The sequence below is a fragment of the Orbicella franksi genome, chromosome 13, assembly GCF_964199315.1.
Source record: "Orbicella franksi chromosome 13, jaOrbFran1.1, whole genome shotgun sequence".
In the NCBI taxonomy this organism is placed as follows: Eukaryota; Metazoa; Cnidaria; class Anthozoa; order Scleractinia; family Merulinidae; genus Orbicella; species Orbicella franksi.
This window is the reverse complement of record NC_138157.1, coordinates 14,864,282-14,892,005: the sequence shown is the minus strand read 5'-3', so window position 1 is coordinate 14,892,005 and position 27,724 is coordinate 14,864,282. Positions and strand designations below refer to the sequence as shown.

The window sequence follows — 27,724 nt, the reverse complement described above, 5'->3', positions numbered from 1 at the left end:
CACATGGACAGCTATAGGACAGGGCAAAATGTAGACAGAACGGTAACAATTTAATAACAATTACCCATGAATAATTTTATTATCATAATATATAAATCATATGTTTCCACAATTATGTCATCGTGCTTAATAATGTATTTCGATGGTTAATTGAAGCGGTGTATGTTTTTTTGTTATTTATAAGTTCTTTATCACTCGACCTGCACTTAGTAAAAGTTAGTAAGTAATCAAAATGTGTAAAATAAACAAACAACAGAAAATATACTGTATCGAACCAAAAGCTTAAGTTGTCTACCTTCGTGGAGCATATCGTGCCCTCAATGTTAAAAAGTAAACCAAAAATATAAAACTTCTACAGAATTACTGCCAATCCTGTCTAATCCTGATATTACTGAATCACTCTTGGAGGTTTGCATGCCATTTAACTTTTTCATTATTGTGTTAAGTGTTCTCGTTACCATGATCAAAATTTATTTTTTGGTTCCCAATCGGATCCAGTCGATTCTGACATTCATATCACAATATTACACCATCTGCTTAATTTTAATTGCTACTAACAGTCAAGGTAGTATGTCTGGACGCCATTCGGCATCACAATTGTTCTCGTATTTTCTTCCCTTCCTCTTCCCCTTCCTATTTTCTCTTGCGAGAGTGACCACCGGGCAAGTCGCCTTACTCTTCGACTTCGCAGCGTTCCACCGTGAATTTGACGCCATGTTCATTGAGTCGATCAATCAAAGACGTGCCAGTGAAGGCTGCGGCTGGAGTCAGAACGCCGCCACTGAAATTGAGGTATAATGAATTGAACACCACAGGTAATATTCGCCCTGTACTTCACTGATTCAGTGAAATCACAAATCTTTCCTTCAGAATCGAATGAGATTGAGGTTTTCGTAAGAGACGACATTATACCAAGTACCCCGGTTCCAGAGGTTTTCTTTCTTCTCTCTGCTACTACAGCGTCCGGCTCGTTTTCGCCATTACGCAGGTTACATTTGATTCAAAAACAGAAGAGAAAACTTCTGGAACCAGGATAGTTACCAGGGAAAAGTCAAATGTAATTTCAAAAACAAGAAGTGAACGGAACAAAACACCCCATTTTCGTACGAAAACTAAACAAACACTTTTTGTTTTTCCTACTTAAAAGATACGAATACGTCGAGAGAAAAGGCAAAAGAATCGCATAACTACTGAACTAGAAAACAGCGATCTAGTCTTACTTTCTGCACTCCACCATATATCAATAACTGCAATATACGCTTTTGTATGGGCACAATCTTTTACAATAGCACTCACTTGCATTGATTTAAAAGATGATCGCTTTTACTTGGTAAAACAACATCGACTAGATTTAATTACCTGTTTGGCAACGTCTCTTCCAGGATCACCAATGCAGCCTGCACCATGCAGATAGGCGTGGCCACATACCCTGCCTCTGAGGGGACGAAAACATTACAATGTCAAAAAATCATTCGGAAAAGCTGAGAATAACTCAAAAAAAAGTTTTTAAAAGCTCAGAAAGTAGAAAATAATTAAGAATAAAGCTTGGAAAACCTGAGAATGACTGAGGATAAAGCTTTGAAAAACTGGGAAAAACTGAAAATGAAATTCTGGAAAAGGGGGAAATAACTGAGGATAAAGCTTGGACACACGGGGAATAACTGAGAATAAAGCTTGGAAAACCTGGAAATAAGTGAGAATAAAGCTTGCAAAAGCTGGGAATAAGTGAGAATAAAGCTTTGAAATCCTAGGAATGACTTAGAATAAAGCTTGGAAAAGCTGGGAATAAGTGAGAACAAAGCTTGAAGAACCTGAGAATAACTGAGCATAAAGCTTGGAAAACCTGGGAATAACTGAGAATAAAGTTTGAAAAAAGCTGCTCAGAAATAATTGAAAATAAAGCTGCAAAAAGCTGGGAATAATCGAGAATAAAGCTGGAAAAAGCTGGAAATAATCAAGAATAAAGCTGGAAAAAGCTGGAAATAACCGAGAATTAAGCTGGAAAAAGCTGGAAATAATTGGGAATAAAGCTGAAAAAAGCTGGGAATAATTGAGAATAAAGCTGGAAAAGCTGGAAATAATTGAGAATTAAGCTGGAAAAAGCTGGAAATAACCGAGAATTAAGTTGGAAAAAGCTGGAAATAATTGAGAATAAAGCTGGAAAAAGCTGGTAATAATTGAGAATAAAGCTGGAAAAAGCTGGTAATAATTGAGAATAAAGCTGGAAAATGCTGGAAATAATTGAGAATAAAGCTGGAAAAAGCTGGAAATAATTGAGAATAAAGCTGGAAAAAGCTGGAAATAACCGAGAATTAAGCTGGAAAAAGCTGGAAATAATTGAGAATAAAGCTGGAAAAAGCTGGGAATAATTGAGAATAAAGCTGGAAAAAGCTGGAAATAATTGTGAATTAAGCTGGAAAAAGCTGGAAATAACCGAGAATTAAGCTGGAAAAAGCTGGAAATAATTGAGAATAAAGCTGGAAAAAGCTGGTAATAATTGAGAATAAAGCTGGAAAATGCTGGAAATAATTGAGAATAAAGCTGGAAAAAGCTGGAAATAATTGAGAATAAAGCTGGAAAAAGCTGGAAATAATTGAGAATTAAGCTGGAAAAAGCTGGAAATAATTGAGAATTAAGCTGGAAAAAGCTGGAAGTAATTGAGAATAAAGCTGGAAGTAATTGAGAATAAAGCTGGAAAAAGCTGGAAATAATTGAGAATAAATAAATGGCCATAATGAACAACTGAGTGCCTAAGGAGAGACTGGGCATAAGCAGGTTTAATGACGTCTTTCTCAAAATCTACCTGTATGACCCCACCTAAAAAAGTCAGGAATTAGAAACTGGCTGTGATTAAACATTCATGAAAAGTAAAGACTGGGAGGCTCTGAAATGCTGTTTTCTGCATTCTCTTAGAGATACTTCATGAAAAAAAATCAAGTTTGGAAAAGGTAAAAATGCCAAGAATATTGAGCCACACCACACCCTGACCACATGCCCCCTCTCCATTTACAGCTTTGACTGTCATGAGACAAAGACAGTCAATGTTCAATCACATTCCAAAAAAACAAGATGAGTGTTTTCCCTTAATTACTCTTTACAACTTACACACGTTTTATTTCACAATACGTAGGAGGTCCAGAAATCTGTTTGGCATACAGACTGAGAAAATAGATAACAAAATTCTTAAAACATGTACTATACAGTCATATATGTATGTACATGTGTTGACTGATCCGTTATGAGTTACCAGATTTTAACTCACCAGGTCCTACAACTTTGGTTTCTATCTGACCATCGAGTTCACCAGGAAGAGTTCTGAAATCAAATTTTGCACAACTGTATTAAACCATGCAGGGAAGTGCTGTAGTGTAATTAGCTGAGTGACTACATAGGTCTGAAATTTGTACAGCCACAAGCCAAGAGAGAGAATAACATACACATGTAGAACTTAAAAACATCCTACCCAGATTGCAGAGCTTTCTGGCTGTATCCAGCTCCATGAAATGAAAAAGAGAATGACGACTCTGCCATCTGTGAAAATGAATCAACAAATTTGATTATGCTGTCGTTGGATGTGCTGTAAATGTGCTGTAAATGTGCCTGTAGCACAGGAAGTCAGACAAGTCCAGGTTTTGAATTGCTGGACTGGACTAACACTCATGGCACTCATAAAGCAAGGGTTTCATTAAGGGCTGGACACTGAGCAAATTGAACCCTTACCCACCCCTACCTTGACCTTGATTATCCTGGATATCACAGAAACCTCATCCAATAATATTATTGTTTAGTACGTGTACAGGGGATTCTACAGAACACACACTGCCAAAAAGCTGAATATCTCTAATTTGGGTCGTGCAATAAAAGGTACCACTGAGAATAATGAGCCCTGGTTGTGACTTCATTCAGATCAACTTCATGGTCAAGATTATGAAAAAAATAAAATCACCCATTTACCTGTTCTCTGGTAGGTCCTTCATGACTAAAGAAACCACCAGAAAAGAACTGGGGGTACTATGAGAGAAATTAGGGCAAAAACACTGTTAGTTCTTGAAATCCATGTAAAAGACTATCAATGAAATCAATTGTATAGTATTATGTACAGTCACATAATTTTAAAATTGATTTCAAATGTAATTTTCTTGAATATATTATTTATGCCCCCCAACACACACACACTCTTCAGAAACTTTTTTCTCATGGCTCTTGTCCCCAACCCTTCCACAATATCCAAAGATTTTGCATGGCGTGAGAATGGATATTTTCTGGAACTGCACAATAAAAAAATCCTTACAGCACAAAAGAACATGGTCACAAGGTTTTGCAAATTTAGCACTGACACTTGTTTGGTGTTGCATTACGTGGATTGCACATTTATATATCATGTTGTTCCAGAAAATATCCATACCCCTCCCACGGAAGGTTTTTTAGCTTGAAACCACCACCCCTCCAGAAATTCCATTTTAGTGTCATACTTTCCTTTGAAACATTTGGCTTTTGAAACCCCCCTCCCCCTTGGAATTTCTGTTAACCTTCCTTGGGGTGGGTATGGATATTTTCTGGAAATGCACATCTTCAGGCAGAGTGAGAAGACAACAAAAAACAATTAACTTAAAATACCCTTTCTAACAACTTTCTTCCCCTTTTAAACTGACACAGCAGGAAAAAGAAGATGCCAAAGAACATGAAAAGCAGAATGATGATCAGTGGCATGGTGACATACGCTCCATACTGAACTGGCTTTTTATTCCGAACTTCAACACTGTGCCGCTGGGATCTTCTAACAACAGATGGATCAGCTCCCATAAAAGGAATGCACCACTTCTGGACCTCATGGCTGAATGAAATGAAACCTCTACAAAGAAAAATACAAGTGGCATTACTGCCTGACAAGAGAACATTTCACTTTTCAGTGAGTTGCCAGAAATTATGTAAATATAAAATTATTCAACATGATTTACCGTCTGGCTAATTTGGGCCCAAACTTTGGCATTGGCTTTGGATATAACTGAGCTCGGAGTTTTTTTAAATTTCCTTCCCTCGCACTTGCCACACCATGAATGATTGATTGATAAGTTCCAAAGTGTCCTTTAGATCCCTGAAAAAAAGACAAATATTAAGCTGCCCATAGTCTGTACTGCAAATCAATTGATGGAAGGATCAAGATGTGTTTAACACATTTTCAGGCAAAATGGAACCTAGTTTTGAATAACAATCCAATTTTTTTGTAAAGGAGTAAGTGCTGCTTGTAAATTATGTAAATTTATATGTACAGTCATGATAACTCAAATACCTGTATTGTAATTTTATATAAAGTATCTTGTTAACACAAAAAGTAATTGTGTAATTAGAGTACAATGTACAGCAAGATTTGTATTATCAGTTGTGTAGGCAGAGCATCTGTAGTAGTTGTTCTGTGTAATCGTAGTGTTAGTAGTAATCGTAGTGTAAGTAACGGTGGTATTGTAAGTAATATCAGTAGTGGCGTAAGTGATATTAGTATTGTAAGTAATGTAAGTATTGTAGGTAATGTTAGTATTGTAAGAAGTCTTAGTAGTGTAAGTAATGTTAGTATTATATGCAATAGTGAAAAAAAAATCTACCAAACAAAAAAACAAAAAGCAAAAAAAAAAAAGGATGTGTTCATTAGGGCAGGGTAGGGGCTAAGAGAGAATGAACAAGTGAAACTTTAAAAATTTGCACAAAAAAAGGAACCCCCAGCTGGGCCAAAGTTCCTTTGGACCTTTGACTGTTTATTAAATATTGACAGCAATTAAATATTAGTTCTTTAAGCAACCTTCAAAATAACATAGCATGGCTGACAAGTTTCATTTTTGGTCAAATTTACAGTGTAATGAGCAATTTGATTTTGATCCTTTTTTGGACTAATGGGTCCACCATATACACGTATAGTCATACTATGTGAACTGTATACATCATAATTTCCAAAGATTTCATGATAATCTGTTCAACCTACCTTGGGGCCAGAATGCAAGGCTAAAAAGCTCTCCAAATGACACAATTCACCTGAAAGAAATCACAGGACTTTATCCATCAGGAAAAACTTTAACAAATGTATACTTCTTAAAATCAAACAATGATCATTTCCATGTGGAGATGCCTACATGGCTCATAATGAAACTTTGTACTAAAAATAAATTTAATTTTTAGCAGTCATGATATGAAATCAATATAATAATACATTTTATTACTCAATCTTACAAGATGTAGCATACCTGGGAAATTTTCTTGTGTAAACACCACGCCCATGTCTGCAGGAATGCTATCAAATCCACAGGTACTGACAATGTGGATGCCAGCACTTACAGCCTGGTCATGGAACTGAAATTGCATTTTCTCCAAGAACTGAAACAAGATACACAATGCGCAGAATTAGGTTTACTCTCGCAGTACCTTTCCTTGCCCAGGAGCACTGTTACAGGACACTAAAAAAATGCTGCATTTAGGTAACTGTTAATAATGATGAATGATGATTTTATCCAGGAAGAAGGGGGGATAAGGTTACAACAGTCTAGATTAGTCCCCTTTACAATATTTCAAGAGCAAGCCACGTCAGCCTTAGCTGGTTTTAATGCATGCCTTCTGTCTGGCTGATTGAATTGGAATTTGAAAATGTTGGTTTTTGTGAAGGGAGGAAAACCAGATAACCCGGAGTAAAAACCTCCAACAACAAACTCAACCCACACATAGCACTGGGGCAGAATCAAACCCAGGGAACACTGGTGGGACGCTACTGCTCTCACCACAAGACCATCCCTGCTCCCCACCCTTCTGTTGGTATACGTGCAACAAGCTCTCACTCATTTAATAACATGGACAGCCACAGTGATCCAAGAGTATCTCAGTGTACAGTGTTATTAAACATCGTTCTACATGTACGTTTGCAGAGAGGTGGACACTAAATATTCCTAAAAAATTACTCTAAGTGTACAATAATACTAGTCTAATAAACATTAAAATAAGCTGATCCCACCTCTGGTTCTCCACTAATATCCAAATGATGACAGCCATTCTCCACTGCTGCCTTAACAACAGGTTCTCCATAAAATCGATACTGTGAAATGAAAATTAAGTAATAAACCACAAGGAATTTAATAAAGAACAAATCACAATGCAGTCATCGCAACATTATATAATCAAATTGCATGCATACTGCAAAGTCTGCTGTGAAACGGGGACTGAAAGAAAGCTGGAAATATATATGGCAGGTACCTTAATACCTGGGTTGTTACATGTACATGCAGTTGAGTCCCGCTACCTCACAAAATGATATACAGTTGAAGATAGCTAAGAGCAAGTGACTGAAAAAGTACATCCAAGGGAAAATGATTTGAATTTAAGACAGCAGGTAGTTTGAAATAACCAAGTTCAAGACAAAGAGGTTCTAAGTAGTGCACTTAACTACTCGTTTCTGTACCCTGATAAAATGTAGTTTAATCAGGTACTACACGTTTTGCAATGATATACATGTATCTTGTTCATGTATACACCTATCAAGGTCACAGAAATACCTGTTTTGAAAGATTAGCGAAGTTCAGCTGATGTTTTATTTCAGTCAGGATTATGTTTTGGAAATGATGAGCCAATCTTGCATTATCTCAATTTCAAAAATATTGACATGCTATGCTTGCTTGTGTTCATCAAAAGAATTTTATAAAACCTAGCAATCAGACAGTATGTTCGATTTGTAAGCCAAGAAATATACAGTCATCTACTTGGCTCATTTGAGTCTCAACAACTACTATAGTATTTGCCTCTCGCCTGTCAAATTTAAAAATAAAAGAAAAAAACAATTACAAAAAAGCCTACATACCGGACCAACGCAATTTAAGACTATCTTGGCCGCTGAACACATTGCATTTAGTGAGGATTCATCACTAACATCAGCAACCATAACACCCACATCCTTAACATCATAGCCTAGACATAAACAGACACAAAAATAGTTCAAACTGGTCCTGAAGCACGACTCAACAGCCAGAAAGAAAGCTCTAGACTCGGGAACTCGGGGTAACTTGTTAACAGATTTTCACAAGCTTTCGACTTATTTTGAAACCTTGCTCATTTTATAGAGGTAAATTACATTAATAATTCTGGGGCAGACCTTCAGCTGTAGGTCGTGTAAGTCGGTGCGGGGGATTAGGTTAATTCAACCCCCTAAATTAAAAAAATGAGACATAACACTCTGACTTGGCCTCGGAATGCCAGAAATCCCATTTCCCAGGGCCTCAATTTTGAAAATGTTCCAGGGGAGGGGGCCCCTGGATGTCCCATACAGGGGATCACCTAGTTAGTGGTCTGTATCTCAAGCCCCCTTCTCTAAAATCCTGTGTCCACCCCAGTAATTTATCACCGGTCTTGGATTTAAGTGGGAATGCAATTTCTTGAACTGCATTACCTCCAACAACCTCTTCTACTGACAGCAAATCTTGCAGTCGACCTTCATTTTTGTAATGCCCCCTGCCAGATTTTGTTTCAGTGATACCACTCTGGTAACACGTGATAATTATTATTTTTTGCAGATGTGTTAATATACGTATGCAGAGAACTGATGTTATTGAGACCAATTTTGATACAACTGTTTTATGTGAAGTTAAAACCAGAGTTTTGGAGGTACACAAAAAGTCCCTTGATTTTTGGCCTGTGGTGGCGCACGTGGAAGATCGATCTTGCAAAGATCCTACAGCAGAAGCATCTAACAACTACAATCTTTGGAATTAAAATTGTCGCGTGACGAATAAAGGGTCCAAAGATCTGAAGTTCACAAGTTTGCAGTGCACATGTTAAGCTTATGACATACAAGTAAAAATTTAATGAGCTGAAGTTTACAATGTACGTGTAAGCTTCTGAGTATATTTCCATGACCATAGTTTTTTTTAATGAACTGTACTAAAAAACCCAAAGCGACAAATAAAGAAGAAAGTATCCCTCGTATTTTTCTTCTCATCTGTCCAAAATGAATGAGATTATCGCCCCGAAACACACAAAGAACCATCCAAAAAAAATTAAATAATCTTCCATGACGTCGTCACCTACCGAGCTCGTCTGCAGTTTCCTGCAAAACCTTTTCCAGTTTGTCTTTACTGCGACCAGCTACAGCCCACTTGAACTTTCCTCTGCAGTTTCTTGCTACCTCCCTCACCACAAACTGGCCGGTGAATCCACTTGCTCCAAACACAACGATGGAGAATTGTCTGTCCGCGCTCGCCATGTTTTGCTTTTCGTTCCAACAAGTTGTCGGGAGACGCGGGGGCACTGGTGAGGAATTTACGCTGTGATTACTGTGCATCATGGGACGATGTTTTCAACATGGCGGCCACGAAGCATTGTCTCTTGGGGACGTAGCGAAATAGGAGTCAAGTTTTGACAGTTAAGAAAGAAAAAAGGTGTCTGTTAAATACTAGGAAACCATGGGAAAGAAGCACAAAAGTAAGAAACACCATAAGAAAGGCACTGATGGCGTTGAAGGTAGGTAAATGTGTTAACGCTGTCGGTCACGACATGTATTGTAGTTATAAACGCTAACCGCGGTTAACACCGCGGAGTGGTGCGTTAAACATAAGAATTCATACTCTTATCCATTAGAAAAACCCGAAAGGTCAGAGAAGGCTGAGAAAGCTGAAAAACCTATCAAACTAGTTCTTAAAGTAGGAGGTAGCCAAGAGAAAGTCACTGCCAAGCCAGATCCTCAAAGTTCATCGACAAGCAGTAGACCTTCATTGAATCCAGACAAAACAAAATCTAAGGACCATTCATCAAAAAAGAAAAAGAAAAAGAGATCAGCATCCAGAGAGAGGAAGAAACCAAGGTTCGATCCAGGTCCAAGTGTGAGTATTTAAAATACTTTCATGCACGTATATTTATTCATAAAATATATGTGTTGTTTTGATGTGTTAATTAACAGCTGTGACTGTGATGAAAATTTAATTTACATGTTCTCAGTAGCAAGAAAAGCGCAATGAGCTGAAATCAATGAGATGATGTAAACCATCAGCTTCTAAGGTGCTAGTAGTTGTTACCATCTGTTCAGAAGGGTTTCTTTTATGTTAGTGTTCCAGTTTTCCATACGGAATCAATTTAAATACAGTGTGCAATGCACAATCTACAATTTCTACATGTAACAGTCGTGTGATGATCACTACTTATAGTTCAGGGATTTCACTAAACACACTAAAGATGGACAAAAGTAAATAAAAGGAAGATTCAAAACCATGCAGAATTAATAGACCACACAATACCATTTTGTGTCAAGTCCTGGTCATACAACTGCATGTTGCCATCCTCGCAACAAGAATGGTGACGAGACTTTCCAGGTTTCAAGTTACAACCAAAATATGACACACATTCAAATCTTTCTTGGGATGTAGATCTATAACTACAGGTACTGATCAGAGAACCCTACACAACCTATTTTGGTGTACATTTATACATTTGCACCTATGATTAATATATAGCAGGGTATAATAACAACCCTAGTTTTGACTTGTATTCTGCCAGCTTACTAAGTTTGTGTGTTTTGCTATTATTCTATTTGCAGGCCTGTCCATCACCTTCATCAATCAGTAGCCATGAAAGATCAAAGAGGAAAAGAGACAGACAGGAGATGGATGGAGAGATCAGCAATGTAACTGATGCAGAAAGACCAGTCAAGAAAATATACATAAAACCAATCGAGCCTCCAAATAGGTAAAATTTCAGTCTTACACATTTTTTAGGAACAATGGAGGAGTTTGTAACTTACACAGATACAGCACATGAATGTACATTTAATAGAAGCAGTGTTACCATTGGCAACCCAGCAGAAACAGCACTAGTTGAGGTCACCAACTTAAGAGTGATTTTTGAGAGTGCTGAGAATTGGAAGACAGTCACGAAAAATCGAATTTTCTTTTATTTCGCCAAAACATCCCTTTGGGTTAACTTATTCAAGGAAACATAGTTTAAAGTTGCAATGATTTATTTTACGGCCAAAATTTAAGAAAGTTCGAAATTTGCATATAATGGCGGTTTTCACGGCTTAAAATGTTCAGAGTTTCACGCTTCTTTACGAAAACAGCATGGGCGTAAAAACAATCCTATGACAACAAAGCTCGGCACAAATATTATTTCATTCTTATACTTTAAAATCGTGTAATAAGTTTCTTGAAGTTTGGTTTGTAGCTTTGTAACGAAGGGTATTTTGTACAGCCACCATTTGTGTCTCTTGGCGAGGAACAAATAAAGGCCAACTTTGACTAGTGTAAATGGCCCCTGGTATATATCATTTGGTCAAAATATCTACATTTTAGGAAACCTTGGTTCTTGTTTTTTTTCACCCGAAAAGTTATAGCTCTGGGAATTAAAATGTTCTCCATCAGTAAAATAAAATGTTACGGCATGTAAGCGAGTTCAATTTTATGCAAATCACAAGGTTATTCTTTGGAAGTCAACAGTTTAAAACAGGAAACAATGACTCACTGTTACTTATATGTTCCTTCTGCTGCTATAGAAAAGATTTTAACTTCCCAGTGTCCTTGTGAGCTGTTCTGTAAAATATTTCCAGTAAAACAGCGGACATAAATGGCCATAAAATTCGACAAGGTCGACAATGTTTATATTTGAGATGAGACACTGAGTGGCACACACAGTCCTGGCTGTTTTCATCGTCTTGCTAAGTCGAGAGTCCTTTAAAAATATGATAGAATATTTGCTTGAAACCGTAGCAAATTAGTTTCTCAGATCCATATGCCTCATGTCGACTCATGAGTAAATAAATCAGTCCCCATACATTGAACTAACAACTTGACTGACCTCTGAGGTCAGGAGGTCACCTGGTACATGTATATCATTATGCTACTTTTCCCCGGTTTCACATTACACGAGTAACGCTGTATTTAAGGCCGTTCGCACGCAAATTTTCCAGTCAATAGTAACTAGTAACCAGTAACTATCTGGGTCAGATCTCCAGACATCGTCAGTTACACGGACTAATAAGTGGAGATAAATAATGCCCTTGGCAATAAATGCATTATTTAGAGGCACTTAAGGAACGAGCTGAGTACGCGAATCTCACACGAAAAAAATAAGCTTCGCTCTCGCTGCTCGTATATCACCAGCCTTCGCTAACTAAAACGGCACAGCCTGTGTTTCTGTGTTTTAGTCATTTCAGTCACTTATGACGCTCAATTTTGCTATTATGATTAGATTTTAGAAGTAGCGCTAATCCACCCCCCCCCCCCCACTCACAGGAAAAGTAATTTCAAAAGTCAATCGTGACAGCTAATACTCCTGAAAGCAGAATACAATCTGCATTTGTATTGAGAAGCACTAGCTTGCGAGCAGGCACATATTGGAGAACAGAAAGTAGGAACAGAAAAAGGGAATTAGAAGTGCCACCCAAGCCTGTTCGCCTTAAACGAATCTACCTGGACATACTTAAAAAAGCCATATTACCATTAAAACAGATTAACTCTGTGCTGCCGTAACTGAGGATCATTTAATTTTTCACACAAAATGTCATGCTGCTCTTGACAGACTTCGCAATAACTTTATAAGGAAGTGAACATGTTTGATTTGCATTAACAAGTGCAACTTTAAACTATTAAGAGTACAACTTCAACAAGTAAATAATAAATGTCTGACACTTCTTTGACGCCTCCAACGACACAGGCAAATATTGAACCTCCTCAAGATATGTGATTGTAAAGTTTTACAGTAATCAAATGAGAAGGAATGTCTTCAAATATGGCCGGGATAGGAAATTGAATGGTAAATTTGGAAAGAAAATCTTAAGCCTATATAATAGAAATTTCAGATGAGAAAAATAAAAGAATGAATCAAGTGTAACTAAGCCTTTATTTTCATAGAGTAAGTTTGTCACTTTTGCTAAGCGACACAAAGCATTACTGAAAGCAGGTAGCTTGGGGCTCGAATAAACAATATGCAGAATTTAAAACATTATTATCGTTGGCAGTCCAACTTTTCCTGCAGATAAACGGTTTCTTATTTTTGAGTATTTATCTTTGCACACTTTTAGATGTGTGCCAAATGACACTAAGTGCAAAACTATGAATCACATCGACATCAAAGAGATTAATCCAGTGTTGAAATTAGAAATGTCAAAATGCTGCTTTTTCAATTTTCTTTTTAAATCGAAATGTCTTTAAAGAGATTTTGAATACCGTAATTCAACTAAATACCGTGATGTTCAATACGGCGTTACGCGTGTAATGTGAAACGGAGGAAAAGTAACATAATGACATATCAGGTAACCTCCTGACCTCAGAGGTCAGTCAAGTTGTTTACTCAGTGTACGGGGACTGATTTATTTACTCATGAGTCAACACGAGGAATATGGATTTGAGAAACTTATTTGCTACGGTTTCAAGCGAATATTCTGTCATATTTTTAAAGGACTCTCGACTGAGCAAGACGATGAAAACAGCCAGGACTGTGGGTGCCACTCAGTGTCTCATCTCAAATATAAACATTGTCGACCTTGTCGAATTTTATGGCCGTTTATGTCCACTGTTTTACTGGAAATATTTTACAGAACAGCTCACAAGGACACTGGGAAGTTAAAATCTTTTCTATAGCAGCAGAAGGAATGAAAGTAATGGTGAGTCGTTGTTTCCTGTTTTAAACTGTTGACTTCCAAAGAATAACCTTGTGATTTGCATAAAATTGAACTCGCTTACATGCCGTAACATTTTATTTTGCTGACAGAGAACATTTTAATTCCCAGAGCTATAACTTTTCGGGTGAAAAAAACAAGAGCCAAGGTTTCCTAAAATGTAGATATTTTGACCAAATGATATATACTAGGGGCCATTTATACTAGTCAAAGTTGGCCTTTATTTGTTCCTCGCCAAGAGACACAAATGGCGGCTGTACAAAATACCCTTCGTTACAAAGCTACAAACAAAACTTCAAGAAACTTATTACACGATTTTAAAGTATAAGAATGAAATAATATTTGTGCCAAGTTTTGTTGTCATAGGATTGTTTTTACGCACCTGCTGTTTTCGTAAAGAAGCATGAAATTCTGAACATTTTAAGCCACGAAAACCGCCATTATATGCAAATTTTGAACTTTCTTGAATTTTGGCCGTAAAATAAATCGTTGGAACTTTGAACCATTTTTCCTTGAATAAGTTAACCCAAAGGTATGTTTTGGCGAAATAAAAGAAAATTCAATTTTCCATGACTGTCTTCCAATTCTCGACACTCTCAGAAAATCACTCTTAAGACACAGTCCATGGCATTTGAATGGCTCTTTGCTTAGAAAGGTTTTTCTCAGCTCTACTTTTTTTTTCCAGCCTTTCTGAATTTCTGTTAATGTAATATATAGATTTAGGCCAGCCTAAAAGCTTAGCTCCTGGGCTGGGTTGTTCAAAGCCTGATTAAGCTAATCCAGAAAAAGGTAGAATTTTGATTTGAGTTTTATAACTTTGTGGTTAGATTTTCTGTGTATTGTTTGGCCTTCTGTTTTGAGTTTTAATAATCACCATATACCCAAAACAAAAGAGCAAAACACATTTGTATAGAAGAAAAAGTTATAATTCAGTTAACTATTAATCCTGGGTTAGCGTTAACCGGCCTCCGAACAATCCTGCCCTGTTTCCAACAAGTTAACCTAATATGAGCCCGCAATCTAATCGATAACCAGCACTTGGTCAGTGGTCAACTTAAAAAAAAAACACGTGACCTCAAGGAGCTGTAAACTTGACCCCACGATATGGTCACGTGATACTGGTCAGCTGATACCTTGTTTTGACAGGTATCCATTGATCATAACATGGATGTCCAATATCAAGGAAGTACTCAATAAACCACGACTGCATGTCTCTGTGAACCTATTATTTGGAATGTGGCTGCCATGTTGGGCAACTCCATCGTTGTCGTGTGTATGCGCCCATGAACAATACCGCCAGCCATGATAACCATGAGAAAATCAACTCGTGGGTTTCCTTTTCTTTCCTGTATGAGTATCAGGCTCCACTTGGCGGCCCTTCAGGCTACCGGAGCTGCGCTGTAATTTGTTACTGTGGAGTACATGTATAACTAAGAACTTATTTACTGGTGTTAATTTTTTTTTTTCAGAAACAGCCCAGAAGTTAGAAAAGTTGGTGGTAAGTATGGTAGATTGAAGGGATCAAAAATTTGTTGATTGCTCTGAAAGATCAGTTCAAGTGAAATGGTACTTAAATTACATTTTGTTTAAACATTAAGTGAACTTTACTGGACAAAGTCATGTATCTGAATAATAGCAATACTGTTTCATCTTTTAAAGGTTATTTGAAAGAACCAGAGATCTCACCTCTCCGGCTGTGTCTGGAAAATGTGCATCGTACCCTCCAGAGGTCAGTAAATATCAACTACACAGTCTGTGCTTTAGCCTTTGTGATCAGTGTCTTGGATTTTGAATCCAGCCATCACTTTCTGGTGACTACCGTCATAGCATTGATCAATCCTTTTTCATAGTACAGTACCTCTCTATTCTACCTGATTTGTGTCTTTAAGACCAGACATCACGTCTTTTTAGACCAACACCAAGTTCAGATGTTGTAAGTTATTTCTCACTGATTAAGTTCTGTAAACTGATGATGATTTTTTTCTCCACAGGAAGGACACTCAGGGATTCTTTGCATATCCTGTAAATGATACCATAGCCCCAGGATACTCCAACATCATCACACACCCAATGGACTTCAGCTCCATCAAATACAAGATTGACTCCAATGACTATTATTCTTTAGAGCAGTTTAGGGTAAGGCAGAGGTGCTGTTATTTGTTTGTTGTACATTTGCGTGTTTGACAATGTATTACATTTTAAAGCCATATGTATAAACTACAAGACATACCGACAGTCATGTATTTTCATCCTGGATAAAGGCTGTAATTGAGGGCTGTGTAACCTGTAACACTCATTAGGGCTTGGTATGCTTGATGAGCCCTTGATGTCAAGGGTGTGAGGAGGAGGGGTGCATTACATGTACTTGCCAAAAATGTTCCACGCACTGGGCTGCATTTTACAATGTTGTGATGTCTTTGTAGGATGACTTCTACCTGATGTGCAACAATGCTATGGTGTATAATGCACCTGAGACAATTTACTACAAAGCAGCCAAGAAGCTCATCCAAACAGGATCCAAACTTCTGTCTCCTGTAAGTACAAGTAAACAAACTTTCTGAGTCATTATGTGTACTACTGGTTCATAGGTACCACTCATCTATGGATGTGTTGTGACAATTATGTCTATATGTGGTCTGAAACTTTCATAGGTTAGCAACATACTTGAAGGACAACAACCTTAGTTTGCAGTCTTCAAAGAAATGCTCTCCATTTAAGAGAACAACACCATGTACACTGTAACACCCGAAAATAGATTGTGCTCTTTGATGAGGTCAAACCCACTCTCCTACAATCACTTTATTGACAAAAAATCCTGTGTTCCTGTGGCCTCTTAAGTTTTGAGTATTTCAAACATCTCATTTCTGCAACCTCGTTCCCAGGGTCTCTCATCTTACCACCCCCTGGAGTGAGCGAAGAGAGGGGCGGTAAGATGAGAGACCCTGGGGACGAGGTTGTCATTTCTGGTCATAACATTGTCCTTAAATTTCCCAGGAGAAAATCCGCAATATGTACCGAAGTATTGGATTTCCCATACCGGAATATGAAGGAAACGAATCTGAGGGGCGTGGCTCAGATGAACCAATTGATGTTGACACGGTAGACATCGAGGAAAATCATGTTCCACAGTCGACAAAGAGGACGAAACCAAGGTAAACAAGGCTTTTTTTGTCTTCAATTGGTTTACCCATATTACATTGTTTTCAATGCAAACATTCAAATTAAGGGTGAGAGTGGCCATCATTCTTCTAAATTATTGTAACAGTTGTTGTTGTTGTTGCCAGTAGACCGGGACACCCACAAATTTTTGATGCCTTGAGCTTGTTTCAGCTGAAACCAGTCATGTAGTACAATTGAAACAAATTGATTGGATTTGAAAGAAACTGGCAGCATCGAAGACGTTACTCTGAAAGTGGGAAAAAATTGTGGGTGTTGCAGTCTACTAGGAAGAATAGCAATTATTTTACTCTTGGTAATTTTAAGGGATGAAACGTTTATTTTGTATACTGTATAAATTATTTCTACATGAACATGGGAATGTGACAAAAAAAAAAGACTCACCAGAAGGAAAATCCTTTTTGTTAGGAGGGCGTTAGATCAAGTTAATTCGAAAAACGAAGTGAATAGTGTACTGTGAAAATCGCACTTGTGGTACATACTACTTTGTGACAGAAAAGTTGAATCGTCCACTTATTATCATCTTTTTTGGTTGTTGTTGTTGTGGTGGTTTTTTTTTTAAACCTGGTTTGCTAGCTCAAAGCTGCCCAACATGCAGTTTTGATAGTGCTGGCAATGCCTCAAACTTTCAGAAAGTTGCATATTGCTTGTGCAGTGTTCAACTGAACAAAATATTCCGGACCATTGTAACCGCAGCATTGTGTAGGTATCCCATAAGCAAGTTGCCTGCTTAAGCTTCCACAACCAATACAGTGTCTTTAACATGTGTTTGAACTAGGAGTGAATCAAAGCACACCTCTGCTAGTCGAAAGATTCTTGCACAAGTTCAGGAAGCATCAAGGAGAATGGCAGCTGAGCTGGAAGCAAAGCATCCCAACAGTAAGGTAAGCAGTGTGGGACAGTTTACAACCAACCTTCAAAGAAAAGACGAAATAAATAATGGAAACAAAAATAGAGTGCAAAGATTCACAAGTAGTCATAAAACTTCATCTTCTGCTTGAAGTCATGTTCCTTAGGAACTTTGTCAAGGGTAAACCACAGCTCAGTCAGCCCATGGAATTGGACGTTCTTTTACATCGGAGAAAATAGCATAATTTCATTAATTCATCTTGCAGACCACAATATTTCCAACTTGTTGCGTGTGTAACAACATTTATGACATATTAAATCACTTCTTGCTGTCACTTCTTGCTGTTGTTGTTGTTGTTCTGTTTCTTTTTTTAGTTTGTATGCACTTTTTTTTCTCGTATAGATCGGTTTTCTACGGCGAGATAAAGATGGAACTACGACTTTAGCTGTAGTAAACCCAGTGGACTCTGAAGGTAATAACAGACACCACTCATTCAAAACTAATGTGTCATAAAACTGTCTGTCTGTCTGTCTGTCTGTCTGTCTGTGTGTCCGTCTGGCTGGCTGGCTGGCTGGCTGTCTGGTTGTCGGTCAGGCTGGTTGGCTGGCTTGTTGGCTGGCTGTCCATGAATGTGACCGTCTTACCATGTGAGCTCTTTGCATTTTTTTTTTTTTTTTGCAACTGTTAACAGGTGTTTCGTTTCTTGTGTTACAGTTTTATATTCTTCTCGACCAACCAAAGCGTGAATAATTGAGCGAAACATGTGTGTTGTTTCTTTCTTGCTGGTTCACGTCTATTATTTATTTCCTATACACCATGCCCAGATCACGCAATAGTTTGTTGGAGAGACTGCATGACAGTTCTTGTTAAGTTACTTTTGCCCGTTACTCTTTCAGCCCCAGAGTACCGTCATGTTAATCTTGGAGCAGCTGTAGGTAAAGTAGTTACCGGTTCACACACCACGGCTGGGTTTAAAGAAGACAAACGGAACAAGGCAACACCAGGTACAAAGACAGAGTTCTAAGGAATGCTACCTGTTTCGCACCTAATCGAGTTCGCACCCCTTAGCCCATTATGGACTTTCCATTTCAAATTCGCCTTCACCTTCAGTGGATTAAAGAATGAGAAATAAACATGTTTTATATGATTTTGTTTCAATATGCCCAAAATGTTGCCTATTTTGCTGGGTAAACGAAAGATTACCCGTAAATTTTAAGCACTTGATTGCTAGTTGAGTCGATTTGAGTGCGAACGTGCTTGGGTATGAAACCTCCAGCTACCGTTCTAAATTGTCCTCTCTACTGATTGGCATGAATTTATTTTATGGTAGTTTCGAGAATTTGGTATTACATCTAGACAAGATCTGTTAGTTGATCGTTCTCTTCAAGTTAGACAAAGTTGCGAGTTTCCTTGTAAGGCCTTTGTGGTAATGATCTGATGTCATATAGTTAACAACTGAATCATGTTCTAGCGTGCATCATCGAGCTATGTATGATGTATACAGAACGTTTGCTGAGAACACTATGAGGTGCTCGCAAACGGGAGCAACTGTAGCTTCTTGATTGTCGTTCAAACTTTGTAGTCGAAGAAAAATTACGAGGAGCCCAAAGGTTCATAACTTTGAAATCCTGGGTGCCCAGCAATTAAGCTTACGTGAGAAAAAATTAAGTTTTTCCAGTCGCCCAAAGACAAAGGTTAGTTACCTGTGGCACACCGGCGTTTCTAGAGCACAGATCTGACAATGCACAGCTAAAAGCATGAATCAAATGTTTTATTTGGCGAAGCGAATTTAACTTTGCTCACGCCATGAGCACCCGTCATTGGAGTCTGATGCAGTCTTACTTATAATGAGTTTGACAGCGAGAGTCAGCTAGCTATGTTGTAATGCAATTTGGTGCGCGCCCCAGTGTGGCACTCTTTCATTTGACAGTCGGATATGAGGCCCATAAACAGGCAAGATTGTAGCCGGATAGGAAACCGGAAAAATCGCGAGTATCGGACAAATTTCTTCCGGGCTCTGACTAGCCTCCTAGGCAGATGCTCTTGGTTCGTTGGGGAGAAAAGATTGCGTGACGGGCCATAAGAACGTCTACGTAAGAGGCTATGGTAGGACTTAATTATTACAATAATTTAAAATTATTACTACAATAATTTAAAATTATTACAATAATTTAAATTATTACTACACATCCAAAGGTGGAAACTTTTGACATAGTGAGTAGTTTGAGTTTAATACTAGAAGTAATCAGAGATTATGAGAGTGCGTTCGACGTTCTCACTTTTATATGTAAATACCGTAAATAAATTATTTCACTAGCCGACTTTCAACCTTTGTCTATTGCAAAAATCAGCATTTTTCAGCAGCAACCGAGGTTTTACAGTCAGATATTGATAGTGTCAAAGTCCATGCTAGTGAAGAGGTCACGATTTGTTGATACGTTGCGTGACGCTGTCAGTTTCTGTAGACTCTCAAGTTTCATAGAATATTTAAATTACGTACATTATTCTAAGCTAACATTTGCAATCGCGTGCTCGTTTCGCGTGCTCGTTTATCGTAAACAAACTCCGTGCGACTAATTCGAGTGTTTCCTCTGATGAACAAAGTAGTCTTATGGATCTTGCCTTCAGAGTACTTTTCCACCGATTCCAAATAATAAAATTTCGACCGGATAAAGACTGAGCTATCTGTCGCGACTGGAACTAATCAACAAATGCGATCAAAATGTAGCTGTCCCACGGTTATCATCCCAAAGCCAAGCCGTGTTATTAAACAAGGACAATTCCCTCAGATTTCGATAAATGCTACCATCGAAGCGTTTAAATTCGCCAAAATCTAACGCTGAGAGCACATAGCGAAGCGTACGGCAACTGAATGGAAAGAAGTCAAGGAAAGATCCATCGGAAAGACGAGCTCACATGGCCTGCTCACATACTCACATGTTCGCCACATGTCTTATCACATGTCTTATCATTAAACGTTACCAGTTTACTGGCCGTGTGCACAGGGAGACCAACTCTGAAAAGCCACAGGTCAAAATTAGGTTTGCGTTCCACTTCGTCGAACGCAAATACTTTGTCATGCTAGTACAAGTGAATAAATCACAGAAATTACAAAACGTGCATGACTGGAGAATAAGTGAGAGATGAAGATGGTTCCAACATTTTTTCCCATGGTTGATCGTAGCTTTCTTCGCATCAGACGATTGCTTTGTTGGTATACCCCAATATCCAGGTCTAATTATTTTGCTTATTTTGCCTGTTTTACTGCGTGCTTTTATAACGGTCGTAACTTTATATGTATTTCAGTGTCATATTTAATGTACGGACCGTATGGCTCGTTCGCTCCTACCTACGACTCGTCTAGAGCAACTATAACAAAAGAACAGTCAGACTTGTTGTACAGCACTTATGGTGATGATACTGGAATACACTATGCCAAAAGGTTAGTCCATAAAATAGCTGGCGTCTGGTGTTGTTTAGGATGATTGTCGCTAGATTTAAAATTACATCAAGATCAGGTTTGCCAAAAACATAATGAACTGTTCCTTTATACTAGGATCTGCAAAGCCTACATAGAGCAGGTTTCATTTGAGTTTCGAAGGTAATTGGTTTTGCATCACTACGCTACAAGATTGGCCTAAAACACTCACGCCACCTTTCCATCCAATCAGAAGTAAAACCAAAACCAATCGTGACTCGTCGGCACACGTCTTCCCGCGCTTTACGTCACCTGCATGTAATTTGAGTTTTAATTGGTTCACGGGATTTTCTGCTTCCTTTGTGATTGGCTGGAGTGATTACTTTGGTTTTGGTTTTACAACTGTCAATTGAAAACTGCTCTATAATTTAATTGTTTGAAATGTTAGTCCAATTTGGCCTGAGGGCGAGACACGGCAGAGATTTGTGGCTCCCTAAATGAAAGTCGAAAGCAAAGACACTTCAACTTTGGCAATTGCTTTACTTCTTGACATTTTACTTAAAACTGCTATGTTCTTGTGGGTTAAGTATACTTCACCTAGCTTCCGCGCATTTCCAGCGGTATCAATTTTCCTTTTTTTTTTCTTTTTTTCAACCCAGTCTCCAGGCCTTTGTTAAGGACGCTTCGTCGTTTTCACATGAAGCAGTGGATAGACTGCTGGACGTCCTCACTGAAGGAGCACATTCTAAATATCTTAAACAAATGGCTGAGGTAAGATTGAAGAGACATGTGAAAGGTGCTACGTCACGGTTTGCGCATCTTGAAAAGTTTAGCCTAGAGTTTTCAAGTTCGTCGTTCGTAATCCGTGTTAATCTTCTCCATCCTTAACCATCCTTGTTCATTTATGGTTTATTATTATCTCTTTGAGGCTTTTCTGTCTTTGTGAACTATTATTTTCAGGTTTCCTTCAGTTTAAAGGTAATTTTGTTCGTGGAAAAATAACTCAAAATACCGTGACTGAGCTCCCTTAATAGATGGTTTTCACTGTCACGCAACGCAAAGATAAATCGAAAACTATTCAGCGGATAAAGTCAAGAAATTTTAATATTATAGGAGACAGGTAGAGAAGACATTTCTCCAAATTTTGGGTCTCTGCGTTTGCCCAAACTTCAGATATTCGTCGAAATGTTTTGCGCAAACTTACAGAGTCCAGTATGGAGCCGCCATGTTGGTGGAGCTCTGTGCTACACCAACATGGCGGCCGGAAAATAGTGCAAACATCTGGAACTTACTTTGGCTATCTAGACGTCTGATTATCTGAACTGAGCTAATATACCTTTACACAAGCACTTTTCTTAACACTTTAACTCCTAAAAAGGCTAAAAATCACGAGATAAGTGTATGTTTTTTCCACAAACGCGATCGGAGTGGTATGTCACGATCTATAGCCAGCAAGCCAGTCTGTAATTTGTGGCTATGGACGTGTTGTTTTGTGTGTTGCGCAGTGCACTGGACTCTAGACAATCAGGCGACCACTTGTCGTTTTTGTTCATTTGTTTTATAAACAAACTACCTTTGAATTTATTTGTATCTTACCACTCAGCCCACCGATGCAGCCCAACAGTTCCTTTGTAGGCTAACGCCTTTGTTTGTTATCACCCAGATTGAGAAAATCGAGGAAGAAAAGCAAGCGAAAGAAAATGAAAATATCGAACAAAAAAAGGAAGTTACAGTTTCTTCGGAGAATGAGGTAAAATAGACCATCTTTGTCCTGAGTAAATTTCTTATGTCTCCAGGGACCCCATTCTAGAAAGCCCCGGTAGTTACAGGTCCCTAAAAGCTGATTTTTGTTTGCTGTGTTTGCCTCGGCATATTAATAGTTTTGAAATTCAAACAATAAAAATATCGGGAAACGAAACAGAATGGACTGGTTTTTCAGCTTAAATCCACACTACTATTCCTTAAGTTTAGATCTTAACATCTGGCGTTTGGTCCGTAGAGCTACCAGACCTTCCAGAAAGGGGCCCTAAGTCCTCTGATTTAACATCCAAACTTAGTGATTCGAACTTAGCTATCATGTATTCGTCCTTTGTATGTAACGGGAATATTCAACTAAAGAACTACTTAAAGATTTGGTAGATCTAAGACGGCCGCCATCATTTGAGTCTCCTGCAAAATGATTGCAATCCACCAATTCGTTGCCAAAGCATAAGATTTTAATTCGTCCAGGGAACCTCTCTGACTTTCTCATCTAGGCTCTTTGTTCTTTGTTCACCTTTCAACCTGATCGTTTGAATAAGTTTTTTGCTTTTTCTTTTCCAGTCAAGCCAAGAGGGGAGCAAGGCAGCCTCTGCATCTGGAGCAGGCGAAAATTCCAAGGTATGAGATTCTTTTTCCATGGTTTATGCACAGTAATTGTGGTTATTACTGTTGTTTTTCGTCTTATGAGTTATTGATGAAGCAATAACTTTTTCCTGAGTTGTGTTATTTTTTCCATTGACAGGTTTCATTGACGGCTTCCACCACTCCAAGTCCGTCGTCCACTGGTAACTGTTGGTCTTTGGAATTGTTTCTGACTTCTTGTTTTGTAACAATGTTTCTCGGTCGTTATCAAATATTTTCTTGGTTGTCTGTCTTCACAGGAGATGCAACAAAAATTGATTTCCAGTCGCTGTTGTCTCTTGCGGACGAAGGGATCGATGTGTCCTTTTTGAAAGCCTCAGGTAAAAAAAGTTTTAAATCACATTTATATCATGTGAGAGGTGCGGTGGCCTCATGGTTAGTGCGCTGGACTTCGGAGCGGTCGGGGTTCGAGCCCTGGTCGGGAAGTTTGTGTTGTGTTCTTGGGCAAGACACTTTACCCCCACATTTCCTCTGTCCACCTGGCATATCAATGGGTACCGTTTTTATTCCTGGGTGTAGGAGGGTGCAACCTGACAGCATGTTGGAACGTAACCTGTGAAGGACATTCGCATCTTATCCAGGGGTAGTAGCAATACTCCTAGCTGCTTTATGCTGCAGAAACCACTCAAGGGCTATGAGCCAGTTGGGCTTAATTATAACAAGCTTTGCGTGTTTGCTTCCTGTGTATGTTGTATAGAGCTCAATGCTTATGCATGTCGTTATGCTACTCTACCCTGATGGTTTACTAGTTCATCGCAGACTGTTTAATTTTTAGTTTTGATTATTTCACTACCTCGTTTGCTTATGTGAGTATGGGCTGATGTAATAATAATAATTTATAACATTCTCACGTCTTTTTCCTTATTATTTCTAGATGATACGTCAAGTAGTGACTCACTGAGGTGTGTTTTCCTTCACTTGTATTCACAAGACATTATCTCCTTTTCTTTTGGACAGACCTTTTATTTTTGCTTACAGTTTTGCCGGACTTAAATCAACGTTTTCTCTCACCCTCTTAGCTCCTTGTTATCAGACAAGTTACATGCAACTGGAAAACTGTTAGACGACCTCCAAGAGGTGCAGAGCGCGCGACTTAGCCATAGACCGGAGGGCCCCGCCGGCCCCACCCCTGAGGTTGTCATCCGACCCTCACCCCAAGAAAAGATTATCGGTAAGAGGCTTTTTAACAGGGTTCGTACGGGTCATGGAAAACCTGGAAAGTCATGGAATTTTATAATTTCATTTTCCAGGCCTCGAAAGTCATGAGATTGAAGTGTGCGTCATGAAAAGTCATGGAAAAGCAATAAACTTTCTGAGAATGAACAGGCAAAAAAAAGAAAATCAAAAAGTGAAAAACAACAGACGAAGTCAGAAAACCAGTTAATCCCAGTAAAAAAATAAACACTAACACACATTTTATGTGTCATAATGTGGGAAAATACCTTAAATAATAGATTGATCATTGTTTTGACAATACTTTGAGAACAATTGCTTAACATAGGTCATGGAAAACTCGAAAAGATCATGGAAAAGGTCATGGAAAGTCACAGAATTTCAAAAGCTCAAAAGAGTACGAACCTTGGGCGTAGTAACTGATTTACGAAGAATTATTGACGTGATTTTCTGAAGTCGTTTCTGTTGTTTTTGTCGTTTGTTACTGATAAAGCTATCTTACTCTTCTCATTTTCTCCGCAAATGACATACTTTATCGCAGTAAGTTCCACCTGCTTTCTAATTTGATTGTTTACATTTTACTACCCAGCGGAACGTGTGACGGAAAATCTGAAAGACCTTACGTCACAGGTAGGAAAAGTGCGGTAGCGCGCGCTGTGGCTGGTTTTAACTATTGGATTGTGAAGAGGATTTTCATATAAGCGACTAGTCAACTGGGCTTCGCCCTGTTGACAATCGCTCTTTAAGGAGCTCAGTCACGTAATTTTGAGTTATTTTGGCCACGTACAAATTAATATTTTAATTGAAGGAAACCTGAAAATAGAAGTTTGCTGAGATAGAAAAACACCAAAGAGATAATAATGAACTACAAAGGAGCTAGGATGACTAAGGATGGAGAAGACTGAAACGGATTACAATCGACGAACTTGAACTTTTTCAAGATGCGCAAACCGTGACGTAGCTCCTTTAAAAGAAACGTGACAGGAAGTAGCTTAATGATTGTAGTTGTACCACTAAAACGTTATACTTTAACTGACCTTTCCGACCAAAAAGAAAATGGGAGATTTTGTAAAACCTCAGTGAATGATGGCGGCACGCGCGCATATTCACCTGCTGCCAATATAGAATTGAAATCAGTGTACGGTGAGCTAACAAAAAAACTAACTGGTTAATTTAACTTTCCACCTCGAACTTTAATTTCAATATAGATAAAATCAAATGTATGTGCCTTTTCAGGAGGTAAAATTAACAAATTGACGTCAGTTTTTCATGCGTCTGTCCTGTTATTAATCATGAATTTCGTCATAACATCGTCAAAGTAGATGTGGATCCACGAGGCGACAGCCGCGAGTGGATCCGCAGACTACGTTGACAACGTCATGACGAAATTCAGTGTCAGTAACAAGACAGACGCATGAATAAAACTGCCGTCAATTTGTTTTTTTACAACAACAACAACAACAACAATATCTTTTATTTAAACACGGTGGGATTTAAAGCTAATAGAGCTTATGGGGCCATGTAAAAAATGTTAATAGGATAATAAAAAATTGAAAAAATGCAAAAAAAGATATGAATGAAATCAATAAAAAACGAAATCACTGTCAATTTGGGGACCCATTTGCGGTGACTCTTCACTAGAGTTCAAGTTTCTGAGGGCGGGAGACTTTTTGCCCTTTTAGCATAATTTCTGGCGCTGACAGCGGATGGTTCTAAAAGATTCCAAACAATGGATCCTCTGTATGACATAGAGTTTTTCATATAATAAGTTTCAAAAAGCCATACCGGTAAATTATCAACCACTGTATCTGTCCGCTTATTGACGATGAAAATTAGCCAAAGTGCGCCCGAGAATTTCTGCAGTTGTAAAATTACTAATAATTATGTGAATAAGTGAACGATAGCTACAAACGCGGGGCTGTCGTCGACATATCCATAGGAGCACTCAAGTAAATGGATGGCTTGTTAAAATAAGCACTTTTATAAATACCCATGCAGTTGAAAGGTTCTCCAATTTTCTCTACAAGGCTAATATCCTTTGTAATATTTCAGTTTCTCTTAAAATTAATACTTGTATAGCGTGCACGAAGTGGATTTTAGAGAAAACTAGACCGTTTTCTAAACTTTAGTACCCTCACATGTGTTGCCTCGTTATAGGCTTGTCCGGAAGAAGTCATTTCAATAGACAGCATACGGGCTGCCATGGGCGTAGGACTGGTACCTAGTACCCAACGGCAAAAGCTGGAGGAAAAGGCAGCTGCTGACGAAAAGACGGCTGCTGAATCTCTCGGTGAGAACTCCTTGGTTTTTTGTTCTTCACTGAGTACCGTGATTTCAGCCGTCAGTGTTGCCCATTAGATGTTATATCTTTCTTGTCTGTGTTCTTAAACTCTAGTGATAGCGAGCGTTTTGTGAGACTGTTTACAGATTCTCTTTCGAGTACCAAGCCAGGCTCTCTTGCAGTCGAGGTCGAAGTTTCATTCCTTCGCTTGCCTTGTTTTTGTTTGTTTGTTCCTTTGTATGTTAACTTCCTCGTTTGTTTGGCTTTAAAGATGAATCCGTGAAGAAATTTAAGATCATCTAAAAAATCGTCCGAGTTGTTTTTGGTGGTTGAACCTTTGATCTCACTCAGATCTATGTTATATAACTTGCTTTATTGTCTTCTTTTCTGTCCGTTCTGTGTTTTAGAATCCGCGGAGCAAAGTGTGGAAACCGCTGACTTGACACTGCAGGCATCAGGGGAACAATCTTGACAACTCTGCTTGGGTTTATATACTGCCTTTTGTAAAAGCTATAAGCCTTATTTATTAGAAAAAGAAGAAAGAAAACAAGATCTATACTGTATTTTTTTTTTTTTTTTTTAATGTTAAACAATAAAAATGAGCTCAAAATCTGTTCCTTGGTCAGACTTGTTTTTAAAGTAATGCGCTGACCGGACGGAGGCGCCACGCACCTCGCAGAACCATTGTTACTACGCATCCTTTCTGCGCACGAAATTCATATCGCAGCGTCACGCCACGTCATCTAGCTCACGTCAAGTATGAAATATAAGTATAGGGCTTAGGTCCGGTTC

General features: G+C 38.4%; 2 protein-coding genes across 2 annotated transcripts; one reads left to right on the top strand and one right to left on the bottom strand.

Moving 5' to 3' along the window:
- Window positions 1–40: 40 nt before the first annotated feature.
- On the bottom strand, window positions 41–9,321 carry LOC145464796 (saccharopine dehydrogenase-like oxidoreductase). The gene is made up of 12 exons (XM_081448591.1): window positions 9,055–9,321; window positions 7,832–7,938; window positions 6,992–7,072; window positions 6,234–6,363; window positions 5,975–6,024; window positions 4,959–5,095; window positions 4,618–4,852; window positions 3,955–4,011; window positions 3,464–3,531; window positions 3,263–3,315; window positions 1,360–1,435; window positions 41–781 (listed from the first exon to the last, which is right to left on the bottom strand). Exons 1-12 carry the CDS (start codon window positions 9,308–9,310, stop codon window positions 673–675), a joined length of 1,359 nt encoding a protein of 452 aa, XP_081304717.1. The 5' UTR covers window positions 9,311–9,321; the 3' UTR covers window positions 41–672.
- LOC145464787 (bromodomain-containing protein 7-like) lies at window positions 9,322–27,556 on the top strand. The gene is made up of 22 exons (XM_081448582.1): window positions 9,322–9,486; window positions 9,604–9,845; window positions 10,556–10,704; window positions 15,100–15,128; window positions 15,290–15,359; window positions 15,622–15,766; window positions 16,054–16,164; window positions 16,625–16,782; window positions 17,586–17,691; window positions 18,060–18,129; window positions 18,554–18,661; window positions 20,964–21,099; window positions 21,735–21,846; window positions 22,739–22,825; window positions 23,398–23,454; window positions 23,579–23,621; window positions 23,718–23,798; window positions 24,353–24,380; window positions 24,498–24,649; window positions 25,241–25,281; window positions 26,809–26,941; window positions 27,340–27,556. Exons 1-22 carry the CDS (start codon window positions 9,429–9,431, stop codon window positions 27,402–27,404), a joined length of 2,181 nt encoding a protein of 726 aa, XP_081304708.1. The 5' UTR covers window positions 9,322–9,428; the 3' UTR covers window positions 27,405–27,556.
- Window positions 27,557–27,724: the final 168 nt, after the last annotated feature.

Bases quoted from the DNA above. Each gene is read 5' to 3' on its own strand.
- LOC145464796 (XM_081448591.1), bottom strand. From the start codon at position 9,310: ATGATGCACAGTAATCACAGCGTAAATTCCTCACCAGTGCCCCCGCGT. The intron at 6,025-6,233 runs GTATGCTACATC...GATTTCTTTCAG, and splicing joins TACACAAGAAAATTTCCCAG to GTGAATTGTGTCATTTGGAG. The intron at 4,012-4,617 runs GTATTTTAAGTT...TTTCTCTCATAG, and splicing joins GAAGAAAGTTGTTAGAAAGG to TACCCCCAGTTCTTTTCTGG.
- LOC145464787 (XM_081448582.1), top strand. From the start codon at position 9,429: ATGGGAAAGAAGCACAAAAGTAAGAAACACCATAAGAAAGGCACTGAT. The intron at 17,692-18,059 runs GTAAGCAGTGTG...TTTCTCGTATAG, and splicing joins CAAAGCATCCCAACAGTAAG to ATCGGTTTTCTACGGCGAGA. The intron at 18,130-18,553 runs GTAATAACAGAC...TTACTCTTTCAG, and splicing joins AAACCCAGTGGACTCTGAAG to CCCCAGAGTACCGTCATGTT.